This window comes from Neophocaena asiaeorientalis, unplaced genomic scaffold, assembly GCF_003031525.2.
Source record: "Neophocaena asiaeorientalis asiaeorientalis breed wild unplaced genomic scaffold, Neophocaena_asiaeorientalis_V1.1 scaffold40, whole genome shotgun sequence".
Classification (NCBI taxonomy): Eukaryota; Metazoa; Chordata; class Mammalia; order Artiodactyla; family Phocoenidae; genus Neophocaena; species Neophocaena asiaeorientalis.
The window spans coordinates 1,657,228-1,678,519 of record NW_020185335.1 but is presented as its reverse complement, the minus strand read 5'-3'; the positions used below and the strand labels follow the sequence as shown (position 1 = coordinate 1,678,519).

The 21,292-nt window shown below is 37.2% G+C and overlaps 1 protein-coding gene across 2 annotated transcripts in view; it reads right to left on the bottom strand.

Moving 5' to 3' along the window:
• Window positions 1-21,292, bottom strand: part of AP1G1 (adaptor related protein complex 1 subunit gamma 1) — an 81,462-nt gene that overhangs the window by 40,607 nt on the left and 19,563 nt on the right. For both annotated transcript variants that reach the window (XM_024735588.1, XM_024735589.1), the window contains exons 2-3: window positions 14,598-14,801; window positions 2,546-2,670 (exon numbers count right to left, since the gene is read on the bottom strand). In XM_024735588.1, coding sequence (XP_024591356.1) covers window positions 2,546-2,670; window positions 14,598-14,798 — 326 coding nt within the window. In that variant the 5' untranslated portion in view covers window positions 14,799-14,801. The remainder of the gene's footprint in view (window positions 1-2,545; window positions 2,671-14,597; window positions 14,802-21,292) is intronic.

Genomic DNA, 21,292 nt, shown 5'->3' with positions numbered 1-21,292 from the left:
ACCGCAAAAAAAAAAAAAAAAAAAAAAAAAAAAAAAAGAATCCGCCTTCCAATGCAGGGGACGCGGGTTCAATCCCTGGTTGGGGGACTAAGATACCACATGCCACAGGGCAACTAAGCCCATGCACCACAACTACTGAGCTTGCGTGCCTCAATGAGAGAGCCCACATGCCGCAAAGAACACAGCCCAGGCACCCTGGAGCCCATGCACCACAACTAGAGAGAGAAAGAGAGAGAAAACCCATAGGCCACAACTAGAGAAGACCACACGCCACAACGAGGATCCCGCACCACAATGAAAGATCCCACATGCCTCAACGAAGATCCCACGTGCCGCAACTAAGACACGACGCAGCCAAAAAAATAAAGAAAATAAATTTTTTTTAAAAAATGAATTATCCGAAGCCCTTTAACTGAGCTTAAACTTAAGTGCCAGATCAATTCCCAACTATTATTAGCTCTCTCCTAAATTCACTTGGGGCTTAGCTGGGTCTCATGAAAATTAAACATGAAGATTCCTTATTTGCCTGTATGCCTATTCTTCAATTTTCATCAAGCTACAAACCTATACTTGAGTTTGGTATTAAGTCTCTAATATGAACTTGCTGCTAGGCAGAACTGCCAAATTATCAACATATGATTGAAGGCTTGAACAATAAGGGCACAGAGCATGCAAGAACAAAAATTAAAGAAACTTTCAGAGGCCTGTCCAGAATAAATATGTAAAGTCACATTAAACATCTAAAATGTAACCTCCATGACACCAAGGATTCATGTCCATTTTTTACATTCTCCATCCCCAAAGCTCGTAACATCTCCTGGCATACAACAGGTATACAATAAATATTTGTTGAATAAATGAATCAACTTAGTATTTTCATTATTAATATTTATTTCAAGGGCAAAAAGAACAAGATTCTCCCAAGTTAAGTCACAGAGTCAATGTATTTACATGACACACTCTATATTTACAAGCAATCATAATTTTCATTTTGAAATTTTTCATTATTCATTGGGAAATTTTAAATTATAATTTTTACCACAGCAAAATACATGAGTTCAGTGTCTTCAAATTGATTACCTATACCCTCCTGATTCTACTTTCTGTCAAATACAGAAATACTATAAATGAAAAAGAAATCTAAAAAAGGAGATTAAACCAATAGACAAATCAAAACCAAATCAAAACAAACCAAAAAGTACCTTTAATCAATATGGCCATCAGAACTTCCATAACTTTCTTTTTTTTTTCTTAAATTTATTTACTTAATTTATTTATTTTTGGCTGCGTTGGGTCTTTTTTGCTGCGCGCGAGCTTTTCCTCTAGTTGGCGGCGAACAGGGGCTACTCTTCATTATGGTGTGTGGGCTTCTCATTGCGGTGGCTTCTCTAGTTGCAGAGCATGGGCTCTAGTCATGGGGGCTTCAGTAGTTGTGGCTCGCGGGCTCTAGAATGCAAGCTCAGTAGTTGTGGTGCAAGGGCCTAGTTGCTTCGTGGCATGTGGGATCTTCCCGGACCAGGGCTCGAACCCATGTTCCCTGCACTGGCAGGCGGATTCTCAGTGGCTGTGCCACCAGGAAAGACCCCTCAGTGTCTCTCTTATAATAAATTTCTCTTAGAAAGTTATGGAAGTTTTAGGGTTTCCCTGGTGGTGCAGTGGTTAAGAGTCCGCCTGCCAGTGCAGGGAACATGGGTTCGAGCCCTGGTCCGGGAAGATTCCACATGCCACGAAGCAACTAGGCCCTTGCACCACAACTCCTGAGCCTGCGTGCCTAGAGCCCGTGTTCCACAACAAGAGAAGCCACTGCAATGAGAAGCCCGCCCACTGCAACGAAGAGTAGCCCCCCCTCGCTGCAACTAGAGCAAGCCCGCGTGCAGCAACAAACACCCAACGCAGCCAAAAATAAATAAATAAATAAATAATAAATTTAAAAAAAGAGAGAGATACTGAGAACTGTTAATCCCCTACTCACAGGTCCTCTAATTTCTCCAGAATGGCAAGCATTAGCTTTGTAAGTTAAACACATAACTGGACTAGTGAATCAGTAAAGCACCCATTAGAGAAAAAAGGACTTATACACAAAAATTCACAGGGCTAAATATAATTCCCAGCAACTGAAATCTGGGATTAGACTGCTGACAAACAAGACCTCTCTTTTTACCTTTAAATGGTATTTATTAAGAATATACACTGGTAATTATTTAATAAACACAGTGTTTCATTACTCATGGTATTCAAAAAAATATATGATAAGAAAGCTCAGATTTACCAATGCTCTTTCTATTCTATGAAAGTCCAAATGCTTATTCATGGCTAAATAGTTGTTATGACTCAAGATGTACAGCAATACCTTCAGTTAAATTATCCCCTACAGAAGTTTTAATCCTTTGCTTAGCCTCTTTACATATAAGCTATAGAACCAAAAGCAGCTCAAATACATTCTAGACAATAAATATAAAATCAATAAATAGAAGCTTTTTATGTCTTATTATAAAAAGACCTAAAAGTACAAAGTAGTTATTGGAAGAAAGAAATTAAGACTTACTTCTTGATACAGTTGGTCATGAGAAGATGGACATCTTGTCTTTCATCTAACAGCAGCATTGCCCCTAAATAGCCAATGCGTTTGTCTGTGAATTTTTGAGAGGCGATAAGCTTGAGGCACTCCAACTACAAATAAAAAATAAATAAATAATTTTTAAAAAGAAAGAAAGAAAAAAGGAAAAGAAAAAAATCTAAGAAATTGCTACCATAATCAGGAAAGCAATGTTTTTAACCCAGAGTCAATGGTCAGCTAAAGTACATAGTTATAACCTGTATCATCAAACCACCTAAATAAAAGGCAAAGGTTTAAGATCGTTCAATATCTTGATCATAATAATCAAGTTCTGGAATAGATCATCTTGTCAAGGTCCTATGGTATCTGCCATCCAAATAATCTGTGAAGTTTACCTTAGATCTACATATTCATACAAACTACTAAAGTGTTGTCATAAAGTTTTAATAAACCTAATTCCTAATTTAATTCCCAGGTTATATTAAACGAGCACCAAGCTCATGTGTGTATTTAACGTCTGGTTCCTATTGTGAATATCAAAAACTCAGTTAACTGGAGGTGCCAAACAGTGTCCTAAACACCAGAAATGTAAACTGAAGAAGAGATAGACAATAACTAACTTTAACATAATGTGGAAAGTGCTACATTTAGGGCTCGAACCAAGTACTATGGAGAGGTGAGGTTTTGGAAATCAAATACAGAAGTAAACAAACACACACAAGCCAGAGGAAAACCCAGTAATGGAATTAACCTAAAATGTTTTATATGATTTCTTCTTTACATAATTCTTTACACAATCCTCAGAGCTTAAGAATCCGTGTAGTTATTTACAATAGCTAAGACATGGAAACAAGCCAAGTGCCCATCAACAGATGACTGGTTTAAGATGTGGTGTGTGTATGTGTATAAAAATATATATGTATATATACATATAATGGAATATTAGTCATAAAAAAGAATGAAATAGTACCATTTGCAGCAAAATGGATGGACCTAGAGATTATCATATTAAGTGAAGTAAGTCAGAGAAAGACGAACGTTATATGATATCACTTATATGTGGAATCTAAAAAATAATACAAATGAATCTACTTACAAAACAGAAGCAGACTCAGGAAATAGAAAACTTATGGTTACCAAAGGGGAAAGAGAGAGGGAGAGGGATAAATTAGGAGTAATTAATGGATACAAACTACTATACATAAAATAGATAAGGAACAAGGATTTACTGTATAGCACAGGAAACTATATTCAATATCTTGTAATAACTTATAATGGAAAATAATCTGAAAAAAAAAAAAATATATATATATAAAACTCAATCACTTTGCTATACACCTGAGACAATATTGTAAATCAAGAATACTTCAATTAAAAAAAAAAGAGTCCTTGTATTTAAACAGTTTGTCTACTTAGCCTTTCTTGAACATCACAGTCACTCTGATATACTTGATCATTCCATCTTGACTAACATGGAAGAGGCCAAACATTCCCTCTCGGGCAGTGGTTTACAAAGGGCATACACAAGTTAGACTCTTCAAGAGGGGTTTTTCAAACTATGCTCCCATTTAGAATCACTGTATTCCAAGGAAAGGGGCTCAGATGCAGACTGGTGTAGACAGGAATGTAAGATCACATGAGACTACTTCCCATACGAATCTGCCTGTAAGTATGAAAGTCAAACTGAGAAATGTAAAAGAGTTTACAAATAAACCTGTTTCGAGCTATCTAAAAACTGCTCTCTCAATGTACCTACAATGAAAACACCTAAAGGTTGTGGGATGACTACACCATCATGAGCAAGTCAAAGAAGCCTCAAAGGGAGAATAACCAGGATCCCAAGGAAAACTGAAATGCCTCTGAGATCAACAAAGATTATCTAACAACCCTTCCCTTCCGTCTACACATTCAATTTAAATTTCAAAAACAACTTCTGAAATAGAAGATGTTTATAGTCATTCTTACAATGTCAGCAGAAAAATTACTGCTGAGGTGAATGAGAAAATCACAAGTTAAAATGTTATTAGAAAAATCTTTCTCTTTTTCAAACTGAAGGTTTTTAAATCTTCCCATTTAATCATTCTATAAATAAATATTTTAGCAGTAGAAGAAAATGTTCTAAGAATCAGGTATCACTGAAATGTTTATCATCCTCACTGAATCATGCTTCAGGCAAACAGCAAGCATTACACAAACTATCCAAATTTTTTTTTCTTAAGGTGAACTAATGAGAAGGACACTCAGGCATTAATATTACTTCATATTTTTAAAGGCCAAGTTTTAAGACAGTCACACTAAAAGTCATTGATGACTGGTGAGTACAACTTGTTGCTTTTTGTGACAGCTGTTAAAACTTACCTAATAACTAAATAGCCAAAAGAAAAACTAAAATTAAAGGGACAAATACTAAATTAATTCTTTTCTAATATTTCCTGTTGGTACAGTGACTTTGCTCTAAGAATGAGCTGCTGTTTTTTTTTTGAAGGTGACAAATTTGCAGGGAAAATACAAGATTATATACTGGAAATGGCCTCTGAAATACATACTCCAGTGAAGGATTAACTCTGATCACACTTCACACTTACAGTGGCCAGTAAACAGAGCTCAGACTGTACTACGTGTCATCATTAAAAGTGTTATCAAGGTTTTCAAATGTTGAAAAAGAAAATGATTGGAGGAGAATACAATGGGATGTCAGTAAATGTCAGGAGAGGGCATTCACTTTTGAGCAGCAATCACTAAAAACACAACTCAACACTTACATGAGTTACAGAACAGAAAAAAAATAGTAACCAATTAAATGTATCTACCCCTTAGACAACAACCTCAACTTCCATCTAGTACTACTGCTCCTCACTTAAAGCTACTTGAAACTGCCACCTGAAACACTGCTAACCCACAAATCTGGCTTTAAATCCACCATAAACAGTCCACCACCAAGGTAACAGAAAACTTTTGCTTTTACCCCAAACTCTGTGAGCAAAAGATAAATGACAAACTTGGAAAAAATATTTGCAACTCATTTCACAGACACGAAATCCTATACAACAGGATTCTACAAACTTATTTTTAAAAAGACCAACAATGGGGCTTCGCTGGTGGCGCAGTGGTTGAGAGTCCGCCTGCCGATGCAGGGGACACAGGTTCGTGCCCCAGTCCGGGAAGATCCCACATGCTGCAGAGCGGCTGGGCCCGTGAGCCATGGCTGCTGAGCCTGTGCGTCCAGAGCCTGTGCTCCGCAACGGGAGAGGCCACAACAGTGAAAGGCCCGCGTATCGCCAAAAAAAGACCAACAACGAATATAAAAAGTCAAAGAATTTGAACAGACAGTTCAAACTAAGAAATAATTCAAACATACAAAATGAAGTTCAGTCTCCTTATAAAACAAATGCAAACCCATCTAGGAAAATTAACTAAAACATCATTGACCTGTATACCTGAAAAGGGTGTGATATATGATATGCAAAATATGATTCAATGAAGTTATTAAAAAAGAAAAAGAAATGCAAATCAAAACCGTATTGAGATACCACTTTTTAACCTATTATATTAGCAAAGATAAAAAACTGTCGTAACAGTGCAAGGACATTAGTAATGGCAGTATAAACTGGCACAAGATGCAGTAAGAAAGATTTGGTCTATTTAAATTACAAACACACATACCCTTTGACTCAACAAATCCACTTTTAGGAACTTACAATGCATTTATATTCACACATGAGCAAAATAATGGATATTATTCCATTGTAGTATTACTTTAAACAGTAAGATTGGAAACAAATGTCCATTAATAAGACATCAGTTAAATAGATTCACACATGTAACAGAATATTATGCTGTATTTACTACCATGAGCATGTCAATAAAGTTGGAAAAAAATAAGTATAAGAAAGCTTATATATTGGTATGGGTTAATCTTCAAGACAGATTAATAAGTGGACAGTGCATACAGTATGTTACAATATATTTTTCGAAGAGGCGAGAATATACATGTCCATTGCCTGGAGATGTATAAAATGTCTCTAGAAGTATAGTCAAGAAATGAATACCACAAGTTGCCTATAAGGAAGGAAACTAAGTGATTGGAAGAGGATAGAAAGCAGAGTTTTCATCATATATCCTTTTGTATCCTTTAAATTTTGCATCGATGAACTGTCATTATTTATTTCAAAGATAAATAATATTGGGCTGGGAGAGAAAAAACTGCAGAATAAAGAGAACTTACATCTAACTTGTAGTTAGAAAAGTTAATACAATAATATTATAATTAAAAAGGAAAAAAACAACTGAAATAATTTGTTCCCCCTCCAAAGTTAAACATATATTTCAAAAAACAGCAAAAAAGCATTTGAGTCTTGGAATCATTTCATGAAAAAGCCTTTGAAAAATTTAAGAAAATCATATGAAAATATAACTCAGTAAATGGAAACTACCTTTTAAAGATAACTTAAATTCATAATGAGCAATTACTGTGTTATTCTATCATACCTGCGATGCCGTAGGAACATGTTAAGTAGTATGCTCCCTTCTTATCTCTATTCCCCACAAGGGCTGTGCTCTTTTCTGCTGACAGTTATTTTGTATTCTTCACCTACTATCGATTTCTTCCTTAACAACAGGTCTTAATATATTGATACTTGCTTATCCACAGCAACCTTCTCCCTCTCCCCCCACCTACATCCCAAAGGGTTGACTGTGGTAACTCTTTGCTACTCACTGATTTTTTTATATTTATTTTCCAAGTGTTTTGAGACACTGTGGTTTTCCTTTAATTTAGAAAGCTCCTGCTGTGTCCAAACCAATGTGCTAGTCATTCTCACTGACACACAGAAGGACACATAAAAGAAAACCAGCATTTGAATATTTATCATAAAATATGATAGATATATACCGTGACAGTCATGCACAAGCTACTGTGAAAACAAAGTAGGAAGGGCACCCAATTCAGGTTAGAAACTAAGAAAACATCTGAGAAAGGTTTCTATCTCTTTATATAACACTTAGTGGAACAGAAAGAAACCAGTTAGGAGCTTTGCCTCTCTTATCCTGGTTCTAGCTAAGAGACCTAAGTGAGTTATTTCAACAATCTGGGCCTAGTTTCCTTATCACTTAGGTAACTGAGCCACATCATGGAAGACAGCGCCCTAACAGCTGTCCTACACTCCATGTCTTCCAAGGCAAATCGTCCCTAATTCTCTCCAGCTGATCCTTGAATTTTTCTCAGAATATTTTCTCAGCAGAAGCATTCCAGAAAGCCATAAGCAACAAGCCTTAAGGGACTGAAGTTATCAGCCTCCTTTAGAACAAATACAGTGCCTTAAAAATCACTAATCAAAATCACCTGTGAGGTTCCTAGATGACTCAATGCTCCAATTTTCCTTGAATTTCAAAGCAATTTTTAATAGGAGAACTTTACCAAGTTTCTGGCCTTGTTACATTTTTCTGAAGTACAAATATATTGTACAAGTACAAATATATTGCCTTTTATCAGCATTTAATCTGGTTGCCCTTTAGAAAAAGCTGCACTCATTTTGTTAGCTTTTAGAACAATTTCCCAAAAGGTCAAATGCACATATACATTTGCTTTTAATTTAACATTGAGCTTTATGATGTGAACAATCATCTTGATGAAAAGATGCAATTAAAATATTGTAAACATTAACCAATCTGCAATTGATTGGTTAGGTCTTAGTTACTTGTATTTCATTTTAATGCTCAGAAATAACTTTCCAGTTTATACACATACACACACACACACACACACACACACACACACACTCACTCACACACACACAATTTTTGAAGAACAAGATTATAACTGCTTTACCACTGTGTAGCTTGGCAACATAAAATCTATATGGACCAGAGCCTGTTTTTTCATTCTTCTGGCATTAACATTCCTATTGTATCCCATTTTTTTTTTCTCTTGAGAAAATTTATCATGAAATATTTTACTCAAAAATTTGACCCACCAACGAGCTTTATCAAATCTTAACATTTTACCCTATTTATTTTAATAAATTTAATATTACAAATTCAACTGAATCCCTCTGAATATCCCTCTCTCTATCCCAGGACTGACCAAAACTCAAAACTGCTGTTGATCATTGTCATGTCATGTCCTTAGCTATACATGTAGAGACAATTGTTTCTGAATGTTTTAGACTTTACACAAAGTATCATATTGTATTCCTGCTCTTTTCACTCAACATCTTTTGAGCACTACTCACATCCAGACAAGAAGCTCTAATTCAGTCATATTCATTGCTATAGAGTATCCCAGGTATGAATATACAACTTACCTATTCATTTTTTAAAATAAATTTATTTATTTTATTTATTTTATTTTTGGCTGTGTTGGGTCTTCGTTGCTGCACGTGGGCTTTCTCTAGTTGTGGCGAGCGGGGGCTACCCTTCATTGCGGTGCGCGGGCTTCTCATTGCTGTAGCTTCTCCTGTTGCGGAGCACAGACTCTAGGCACGTGGGCTTCAGTAGTTGTGTCACACGGGCTCAGTAGTTGTGGCTCACGGGCTCTAGAGCGCAGGCTCAGCAGTTGTGGCACACAGGCTTAGCTGCTCCGTGGCATGTGGGATCTTCCCGGAGCAGTGCTCAAACCCATGTCCCCTGCATTGGCAGGCAGATTCTTAACCACTGCGCCACCAGGGAAGCCCAACTTACCTACTCTTTTTGTGGAGATACAGATTGTTCCCAATGCTTTCCTAACAGAAACAAAACTACAATGGACACTTATAAAACGTCTCTTTTTAAACAGACAAGGAGGCTTGATCAGATTCAGGTTTATCAGTTTTTCTTTTGTTTTGATTTAGCAAATATAATTCACAGGTGGTGGTATGAACTTTCATCAGGAGGCATATAATTATTTCTGGTGGTTGTCTCTCCTGTGACATGAGCAGCACCGACGATCATCAGGAATTGCAAAATGGTAATATCCTAATTCTTCCATTCCTTCTTCATTAGCTGGATTATTCCTCTAAGGAGCAATTTCTCTATGTATACCATTGGATCACCAATAGTTCCTTCAGAAGGAACTTAGCAATAATTCCTTTACAAGGAACTACTGGTAAGGAAAGGCATGATAAATGTTTGTTTCTTTCATTTATCAGTTTTCAAAATAATGAGTCAGTTCCCTAGTATCCTCCAAAGATGACCAATAAAGTTTTCAAAAAAATTTTTTAATTATTATGAACTCACTGATATAAACTTACTTGGTATGTTTCAACTACAATTATTACTTTTATTAAAAGCTCAAACTTTCTCATTTTGAGGCATGACAGCCTCCTCTTGTGGCTACCATATCCTTTTTTTTTTTTTTTTTTTTTTTGTGGTACACGGGCCTCTCACTGCTGTGGCCTCTCCCGTTGCGGAGCACAGGCTCCGGACGCGCAGGCTCAGCGGCCATGGCTCAGTGGCCATGGCTCATGGGCCCAGCCGCTCCGCGGCATGTGGGATCTTCCCGGACCGGGGCACGAACCCGTGTCCCCTGCATCGGCAGGCGGACTCTCAACCACTGCGCCACCAGGGAAGCCCTACCATATCCTTTTAAAATGACCTCTGTAGTTTTTCTTGACTTCTGGTGCAGTACAACAGTCCAAGCTTATTTTGTACATTTCCTGCCCCAGATTTGGGATCAGCCATCTTTCTAATGGGCCTGACCCTTTTAGAATAAAAGGGTATTTGGAGACCACAATCTGAGCTTAAGTGTGCTCAAGGCAAGGATGCCTACTATCACCTCTTCTTTTCAATATTGTTCTACATGTACAGTATAATAAGGAAATAAGAAAATGTTTAAGGATGGAAAGGGAAGGGAACTGCCATCATTTGCAGACAGTATTGTTGACCATTATGGAAACAACAGAGTCCACAGGGACTCTTAGAACTAAGTAATGTTGCTAGGCAGATAAATAGACAAAAATCAATTATATTTCTATATACCTACAACATAATTATTAAAAAATTTAAAGAATGCTATTTCCAATAGGAACAAGAGCTCCAAGGAACCTAGCAATAAGTTTCACCAAAGATGTGTAAGACCTTATGGAGAATACTGTAAAACTTTATTAGAGAACCTAAGGAAGTGAAATGCTATACTATACTATATTGATGGAGAGGAAGACTACTGCAGACAGGTAATTGGGTACAGCAGGCCAGGATGGAACTGGGGAGAAACAGAATGCATGCCCAGCCTGGAGAAGGTCCCTAGCCTACTACTACCATGTGAAAATGTGGATCCAGTGTTGCCAAATCCTCTGACTTTCCCAGAGAAACTAGAAATCCAGATTTCCATGAGAAGTTCTTTGATTTTTATACATAGGCAGCAAACTCAAAACAATTTTAAGTACTGTGCAGGACAAACAAAATACATCTGTGAAGAATTTGGGCCCTGAGTCACCATTTTCTACTCCTGCAATCTACCCACTTCTTCAGATATTCAACTTTATTTCTGGGTTGTGTTTAAGCCAGACACGTGAAAGGTTACACACCCTACAGGAAATCTATCATTGCTTTTGCTGTAAAAATGTTGAGGATACTGTCTCTTACATTACTAAAAGAGCCCTAAATAAAAGACCCACGAAAGAACATCCCTTTTAGAATTCAGTACTTTTCCTAAATTTTGTTTGCTGTCCCTTAGGAAATGGTAAAATTGGTAATGTCTGACAGTTTTTTAAGAACAAAACATAAATGTTTAACATTTATTAATTTACTTAACCTTTAGAATAACCCTATAAAGTAGTATCATGAATATCCCCGTTTTACATATGAGGAAACAAGAAAGGTTAATAGGTTCTTGCTCAAAACCACACAGAGAGCTAAGTAACAAAGCCAATTCACATCGAGGCAGTCTGGTTCCCGCAGCTGTGCTCTTAAATTCTAGTAATAACAACCACATAACTGAATCTTTTTTTTCTTGCCTGAGCTGCCTCCCTAACAGCAACTACACAGGCCTTGTGTTCTGAATTCTTCCTTCTCCTAACTCTTACCTTCTACTATTCTTTTTCCCTTTTAAATAGATGCTGGTAACATAGGCCATCTCAAATCCTTTTTCCTGCAAGGCAGGGCTAAAATAATTAACTTAATACAAATAGCTATTTATAGATTTAAACTAAACACAAAGAATGAATAGGTTTTAGAGTTATACAAGGTTGAGTCACTTAAGTCTAAACTCTAAATTTCTAAACACTAAACTCTAAATTTCAGTTTAAACAAGTCACTTAAACTCTAAATTTCAGTTTCCTCATCTGTACTATGAGGATACTATCTACCTCATGGGTTTTATTGCAAAATTTAAATAAGACTCTTAAAATATGGTTATTAGAAATTTTTAAATTATACATCTGGCTCATATTTAATTTCTGTTGTACAGTATCATGTTAGATACTGCAGTGAAAAAGAAACAGGTGAAATTAGCTTTAATAATACATTTTATTCAGCCCAATATATCTAAAATATCATTTCAACATATAATCAGCATATAAATTGTTAGCTATTTTACATCTTTCTTTTGTACTAAGGCTTCTAAATACAGTATGTATTTTACACTTACAGCACATCTTAATTTGTACACTACATATCCATCAGAAATATGTGAACTGTATTTAGATTTCATAAAACTCACAACTGATAAATAGATTCACATACCCAAGTTTTAAAACATATTTAAAAGTTTTCCAATAACTGCATCAAGTACCCACCCAAAATTTATTTTCCTTTAATATTCACCTCAGTTGAACTAGCCACATTTCCAAAGACCACTGGCTACACAACTAGTGGCTATCATAATGAACAGTGCACATCTAACAAATAACATGTAATTAAAGGCTGGCTGTTTTTACACATAATTAAATGAAAATGACACTGTGATTCATATATGCAGGAGAGAGAATCTTGATAGGAACCTTTTTATGGGTACATAATAAAGGCAATTCCAATGGGTAGGGCACCAAATTACTGATACGGATAGGGCCGTGACTTATTCAGAGGGAATGTCTGAATTCCCTTATTCCCTTATCCAAACAGAATGAGGGCCTTAAAATTATGATTCCTATTACCACTCAGAAAAATCTTTATTTTTTTTGTATCAAAACTTTCCTTGAGTGTGAACACTCTCCGCCTAAGACTTAAATGTTTTATCTAATTAAGTTCCAAAACACCTAGACAGACCTGAAAAGCAGTTTTATTTAAACATGTTATAAAAATAAATCTTAGAGATATATAGAGAAAGCTCCTTTACAAAATGAAATATCACCAAAGTCTATCCTATGATTTTAAATTCAAGAGTTTGTCTTTAAAGTACACCCTTTGGGGTTTCCCTGGTGGCGCAGTGGTTGAGAGTCCACCTGCCAACGCAGGGGATACAGGTTCGTGCCCCGGTCTGTGAAGATCCCACATGCCGCGGAGCGGCTGGGCTTGTAAGCCATGGCCGCTGAGCCTGCGCGTCCGGAGCCTGTGCTCTGCAACGGGAGAGGCCACAACAGTGAGAGGCCCTCGTATCACAAAAATCAGTAAATAAATAAATAAATAAAGTACACCCTTTGGAGTATATAAATCTACTGTTTCCATGATGTTAACAGCAGTACACTCTGAGTGGAAGGATCAGGAGTCTTCCCTTCACTTGACTATCTAACTTAATGAGTCTACTTAAAATCAACCAAAAAGAATATATGAATATCTACTTGCTTTATACTAATTATGTCACATACTACATGCATAACCACACCTAGATCCATTTCTGATATAGTAAAAGCATATGACGTTTATTTATAGAAGACAGCTGTTGTTTTTGACTGCCTAGTATCTGGTCCTTTCCTCTGATATTAACGCCTCAATTTTCCTTTGGGGAATTAATGCTCTCCCACTCTCAACCATGTATTTCTAGAGAGGCTGATCTCATTTCCTGCCCCAAAATGAGCATAAAAGTAACCCAGGTCAGCCTGGTAAGATTCAATCCCATTACTTTTGCTCCGGACACACAGGCTCAGCGGCCATGGCTCACGGGCCCAGCCGCTCCGCGGCATGTGGGATTCTCCCAGACCGGGGCACGAATCCGTGTCCCCTGCATCGGCAGGCGGACTCTCAACCACTGCGCCACCAGGGAAGCCCAATCCCATTACTTTTTTGTTTTAACCTAAGGGTGAGGGAATTTCCTTCCACTGAAGTTAATGAGCTGAACAGAAGATAAACTGATGACCATCTTTCCTGATAAATACATCAAAACATTAACAACATTATCTCTGAATAATGCAAATATGGGTAGTATTTTTTTCTACTTGTACCTAATATTGCACATTGCTTCTTCTGATTTTGCAGTCTTTTCCATAAAAAGACTACTTAGCATATAATTAAATTCTTAAGTGAAATAAAATTTAATAGCATTCATAAGAATTAAAGAGCAACCCACTATACCCTTCTCTGTGACTCAATCTCCCTTACCACATACAAACGTGGAAAGAAGAAAGCACTTATCACCAAGAATATCATGCCCAGACTGGCTGTATGTGTTTGTATGTGGGAGCAAATCAAGAGGCAGACCTGTACAGTGGTTATAGCTATCAAGGAATGAGGTAATTAGGACAAAATCCTTAAATCCTATTACTTGGCAACCACCTAATTTCTTTTACTTAAAAACATCTGTTGGAGTGTTCCTCATAATATCACTGCACTGAGGAAATAAGAAAACATTTAGCAAACTTTTCTTAAATGTATACTCATTATAGTCCAGGCCCTCTGTCAGAACAATCACAATCTACTGGTTAATCCCGGTCAATCTTTAAACTCACTGCCACCATTAAAACATACCCTAATCCACATAATGAGAGATTCCCAATGGAAAGGAACTGATGGTAATATCATGCCTTCCCAGGTCTGCAGCTTTCTCTCTCAATTCTACCCTCAGTCCACAATAATCAGACTACAAGGACATCAAAAATAGCCTGTCCTCCCCAACAGGAAAGACTAACAATCCCTGACCTATTGACATTAAAATAAGAGTACCCTTGCTAGATGTGGTCTCAGCCCAGCCTACCTGTCCAAAGTGAGCAGGGTAGCCCAGCATGTGCATATATAGTAATTTTGCCACATTCCGACACCGGTATGTATTGTCTTCTTCTCTAAAAGATGACCGAATTGCAGCACATTCTTTCTGGATCATTTCTCGTTCTTCGGCTTGGGTTCGGGCTGTCCGGATGGTCCGGATCAGCTCCCGCAATCTGATGGGGGCTGGCATCCTCTGGATATGGAAAGACATTAAATAAAGACGTTCACATTTTTTACTACCAAAACCATTCACACAACTTCCCACACATATTTCTGATTTTTAAGAATTTAAGACTTGCTGAGTCCAGTAACACAAAGTTCCAGCAAAGCTATTACATACAAACCCCTCAATTCATTAAACCTCTGGAAAGAACACAAATAAAAATGTTAAGTATTAACTAAAGCAAAATAAGACATAAAATACACCAATGACGTAAAGCCTATCACTAATATCAAACTATCTTAGGAACTAACTCAACCCAAATCTTTAGGCAATCCTTAAATTAAGGAAAGGCCTATGCCTAACCTTTAAGAAGACAGATATTTTCTGCTCAACTGTTGTTAAACTCAACAAAGCTCAACAAAGTATCAGAGAAATACTGAATATGATCATAATTAAAGCTCAATTCAACAAAATGAAAGTTTAGGAGAAAAGACCAAATATCAGATTTAAACACCTTTCCAAGAAGCATAATCATCTCAGTATCCTAGGTACTCTTTGAAAATGTGACGAGGAAAAAAATAATAAACTGATCTCAGCATACAAAACTGTCAACTGAAAAAAACGCACAACCTAAGAGCTGAGAACTATGTTTTATTCAGGGCATTACTGATGCCCAGGATACAGCATCTCAGATAGCTCTTCCAAAGAAGTAAGGGAGAAGCCAGGATATATAGGAGGTTTTGTTGTGGAAAAAAAAAACATGTAGTTGAACATCACAAAAACAGACATCTCAAGGTAATGATTTTAGTGCTTTTCTATGTATGGGAAGATGCAAGAGTCTGGGCTGACTCAAATCATTCCTTTGATATGCATCTTAACTATCTAGGGCCCGTATCCTGTTTTTCTCCATCCCGAATTCCCCTCAAGGTGCACCATGCGGGACAGCTGCAGTGGCTGATGGTTTCACAGCTACAACATCCTTTGTTTACTGAAATGGCAGCTGACAAATTTTTGTCCAAAAGACTACTGGTGTCATATTCTCATGAATATTTTTAAAAGTAATAATAATAACAGAGGACCTATAATAGACAAAACAATTACGAAAAAAAAAACCCCACAGGTGGAGAATTTGCACTACCTAATTTCAAGAAATACTACAAAGCTACAGTAATCCAGACACTGTGGAACTTAATTTAAGGACAGACAGAGAACAATGGAGCGAAACAGTAAGTTTAGGAATAGACCTACACAAATATGTTCAACTGATTTTCAACAAAGGGGCCAAGGTTATTCAATAGGAGGAAGGATAGTCTTTCAACAAATGGTGCTGGCACAACTGGATATCTACATGAGAAGAAAAAAATTAACCCTGGACCCTAACCTCACACAATATACAAAAATTAACTCAAAATGGGACACAGAAGGAAATCTTTGGAAATGTAAGTTTAAGCAATCATTTCATACACAAGCAAAAAATACAAAAGAAATAATTAATAACTCGCATTTTATAAAAAATTTTAACTTTTACCCTTCAAAAGATGTCATTATAAAAATAAGGCAAGCCACAGAAAGAGAAATAATACAATTCCTATCCTACAAAGGACTTGTATTTAGAATATATAGCTCTACAACTCAAAAATAAAACAATCTTACTTAAAAATGGGGAAAAGATTTGAATAGACACTTCTCAAAAGAAGGTATATGAATGGCTGTAAGCACATGAAAAGATGCTAACATCATCAGTCAGCAGGGAAATGCAAATTAAACTATAAAGAGATATCACTCCACACCATTAGAATGGCTAAAATTGTAGGCAAAAATATAGAACAAATGAACTTTCACAGGCTGCTCATGGGAATGTAAAATGGTTCAAATACTTTGGAAAACAGTTTGGCAACTTCATATAACGTTAAATATACACTTGGCATATGATTCAGCAAATCCACTCCGTATTTACCCAAGAGAAATGAAAATATATATTCTCACCAAGACATGTACACAAATGTTCAAAGAAGCTTCATTTATAATTGCCACAAACTGGAAACAACCCAAATGTCCATAAACAGGTGAATCATAATCAGTATACCCCTATAAAAGAATACTTCTCAGAATAAAACAGAACCAATACACAACATACAAGAGTCTCAAAAACATTCTGCTGAGCAAAAGAAACAAGAACAAGAGAGTACATGTTGTATGATTTCACTTATATGAAACTCTAAGAAAGACAAGTCTCACCTACAGTGATGGCAAAGAGATCAATGATTACCTGAGAGGATAAAGACAGGGACTGGACTGGGATGCAAGGAAATCTTCTGGGGTGATAGAAATGGATATATGCACTTCTTGAAATTCACCAAACTGTATACTTAAAACAGTTGCATTTTATTTTATACATATTATACCTCAAAGTTAAGAAAAATGATAGAATTAGATAATCATTACAATCACCTTCAGTACATACTAGCTGTGGAATCCTAAACCAATGATTTTCAATGTTGTTCTAATCTAATATACCAGGAGGATGTCCCACTCCAATCAGTTCACTATGGTATCAATCCTCAAGGTAGGGATAGTACATTAGGAATTTAGAAAAGTTCCCTAGGTACTGATATGCTCTGGTATATTGGCCCTCTTAAGATTGTGTGTCCTAAACTATGCAAAACTACCTGTATAAGGCTGTTTTGTTACTTTTTTTTTTAATAAATTTATTTTATTTATTTATTTTTGGCTGTGTTGGGTCTTCGTTGCTGCCTGCAGGCTTTCTCTAGTTGGGGTGAGCAGGGGCCACTCTTTGTTGCAGTGTGCGAGCTTCTCATTGAGGTGGCTTCTCTTGTTGCAGAGCATGGGCTCTAAACACGTGGGCTACAGTAGTTGTGGCTCGTGGGCTCTAGAGTGCAGAGCTCAGTAGTTGTGGCGCACGAGCTTAGTTGCTCCGCGGCGTGTGGGATCTTCCCGGACCAGGGCTCGAACCCGTGTCCCTTACACTGGCAGAGAGATTCTTAACCACTGCGCCACCAGGGAAGCCCCTGTTTTGTTACTTTTTAAAAGAACTATTCAAGGGTCTAGCGTTTGTAGTTTACAAAGCACTTCTACATTTATTATCTTCATCATCTCATTTGTTCCTTAGATCATTTTGAAGGGCAGAAAATCATTATCCCCACTTTGCCTTTGATGAAACTTGGTCTTAGAGCAACTATTCAACTTGCTTAACGTCACAAAGGCGGTAGCTGACAGAGCTAGCACCTGAACCTGGTATTAAAACTCCAAGAGTTCTTCCCAATACTTCAAAAATAAACATTATATTGGACTTCCCCAGTAGTCCAGTGGTTAAGACTCAGCACTTCCAATGCAGGGGGACATAAGATCCCACATGCCGTGCGGTGAGGCCAAAAAAAAAAAATTTTTTTAATAAATAAATAAACATTATATATACATGAAATAATATGATTGCTAGGATTTGTTTTAAACTACTCCCGAGGGAGGAACTTCCCTGGTGGTCCAGGGTTTAAGAATCCGCCTTCCAATGCAGGGGACGCACGTTTGATCCCTGGTCGAGGATCTAAGCCCGTGTGCCACAACTAGAGAGAAGCCCAAGCACTGCAACAAAGAGCCCGCACGCAAAGAAGGATCCCGCATGCCGCGATGAAGATCCCAAGTGCTGCAACTAAGATTCAATGCAGCAATAAATAAATAAATATTAAAAAAAGAAAATACTCCCGGGGGAAAAAATATTGAGGAAGGAAAATAGGAGAGAAAAATATGCAACAAAATGGGCAAAATATTGATCACTGATGAAGGTATACGATAAATACATGATGGTATATTATATTATTCTCTATTTTCATGTGTATTAGAAATTGTTCATAACCAAAAGCTTTTCAAAAGTCAAAAAGCCTCAACAGGGGCTTCCCTGGTGGCACAGTGGTTGAGAGTCCGCCTGCCGACGCAGGGGACACGGGTTCGTGCCCTGGTCTGGGAAGATCCCACATGCCGAGGAGCGGCTGGGCCCGTGAGCCATGGCCGCTGAACCTGTGTGTCCAGAGTGCTCCGGAACCGGAGAGGCCACAACAGTGAGAGGCCAGCGTACCGTAAAAAGAAAAAAAAAAAGATGTTAATCACAAAAAACAACATCTTAAGTTAATGATTTTAGTGCTTTTCTATGTATGGGAAAATGCAAGAGTCTAGGTTTACTGAAATCATTCCTTTGATATGCATCTTAACTACTGAGGGCTGGTATCCTGTTTTTCTCCATCCTGAATTCCCTTCAGGGTGCACCACTGAGGGGCTGCAGGGGCAACAGTGGCTGATGGCTTGATGGCTGGAAACGCTCTTTGTTTACTGAAATGGCAGGCAACATTTTTTTTTTGTCCACATAGGTATGAATGAAAAACAAAAGTTTATTTACATAGTACAGAATTTAGTTTATATTTAGTATATTTCAGAATATATTCTAAGATCAAAACTAAACAAAAAGTTCTAGTTCCAGTGAAGATGGGTATAAACAACACTCCATGGAGACTCCTGCCTCTCTCTCCTCTGAATGCAACTAAAATCCTCGACAAAATGCATGCCACAGCTACCTGAGGACTCTGAAAAATAAATGACAGCAAGCAGACTAAAATCTATCATTTTCCTCCAGTATTGCCCAGCTTGTACCCAAGGGCTTGTACCCAAGGGCAGCCCAAACCCCAGAAGTGCTCGCTGGGTACAGAGAAGGAACTCTAAGAAAAACCCTCTCTTTCTGGTCCAAGGAGCAGGGAAAGAAATATAAACGACAGTGGAGGAAAAGGCTCTCTTTTGTTTAGTTTTGTCCTTCACTCCACCCGTGCCCCTAGGCAATACTGCAACGGTGCTTGCTGTGGCAGAAAAGCAATGGCAGTAACAGCCAGGCAGGCGAATTCACCCTTGATAAAGGGTGAATTCGCCAAGAAAATACAACAATCCTAATTGCAAACATATTTGACAGTAGTGCTAAAACATACATGAGGCAAAAATTGACGGATATGAAAGGAAAAATAAACCACCACTCAATTATAGTTAGAGACTTCAACATGCTTTCTAAGAATACAACTATAGACAGAGTATCAGCAAAGGTGTAAAAGACATGAATGCCACTGTCAACTAACTGGATCTAACCAATATCTATAGAACACCCCAACCAACAACAACAGAATATACATTCTTCTCAATTACAGAACATTCACCAAGATAGACCATGTCTTGGGCCATTAAAAAAAAAAAGGGAAATTCCCAGGCGGTCCAGTGGTTAAGGGTCGGTGCTTTCACTGCCATGGCCAGGGTTCAATCTCTGGTTGGGGAACTGAGATTCCGCAAGCCACGCAGCCAAAAAAAACATTAATAAATTTAAACGAATGGAAATTATACAAAATATGGTCTCTGACTATAAGGGAATTAAACTAGAAATCAGTAACAAAAAGGTAACTGTAAAACTCTCTGTGTACTTGGAAATTAAACAATACATTCCGAAATAATCCATGGGTAAAAGAGGAAATATCAAGGGAAATTCGTAAATACAGTGAACAAAAACATAAACACACATCAAAATCTGAGTTATACACTAAAGCAGTGCTTAGTGTGAAACATACAGCATTAAATGCTTGTATAAGAACAGAAGAAACGTGTCAACAATCTGACAATGTACGGTTCTACTTTAAGAAACTAGAGGGAATTCCCTGGCAGTCCAGTGGTTAGGACTCCAAGCTTTCACTGCTGAGGGTACGGGTTCAATCCAGGTCATCCGTGGTCAACCCTGGTCGGGGAACTAAGATCCCGTGAGCTGTGCGGTGCAGCAAAAAAAAAAAAACAAAAACCAATACTAGAAAAATAGCAAAATAAACCTAAAAGAACTAAAAAAAAAAGCAAATAATAATAATTTTTAAAAATCCAGAAATCAATTAAATTAAAAACAAAAAAATATATCAAGTCAATGAAACCAAAACCTGGTTCTTTGAAAAGACCAATAAAATTGATGAACCTCTGACCAGACGATAAAACAGAAACAATACGAATTACCAATTATTAGGAATGAAAGAGGGGATATCACCACAAACATTAGAAGGATAATTAGGTAATAGTACGAACAACTCAATGCACATCACACCTGGACATCCATATGCCAAAAAAAAAAAAGAACCTTGACCTAAATTTCACACCTATTAACTCAAAATGGATCATAGATCTAAATGTAAAACATACAACTATAAAACTTTTAGAAGAAAATATAGGAGAAAACCTTCATGACCTGGGGTTAGGCAGAATTCTTAGACATTATACCAAAGGCACAACCCACAAAAGAAAAAAATGATAAAACTGTACTTTTTTTTTCATAAAAAGTACAAACTTTTGTGCTATGAAAAACACTACTAAGAAAATGAAAAGACAAGTTACAGAGACTGGGATATTTGCAAATCACATATCAACAAAGGACATGTTATGTATTCAGAACATATAAAGAACTCTTTGCGGTACGTGGGCCTCTCACGGTCACGGCCTCTCCC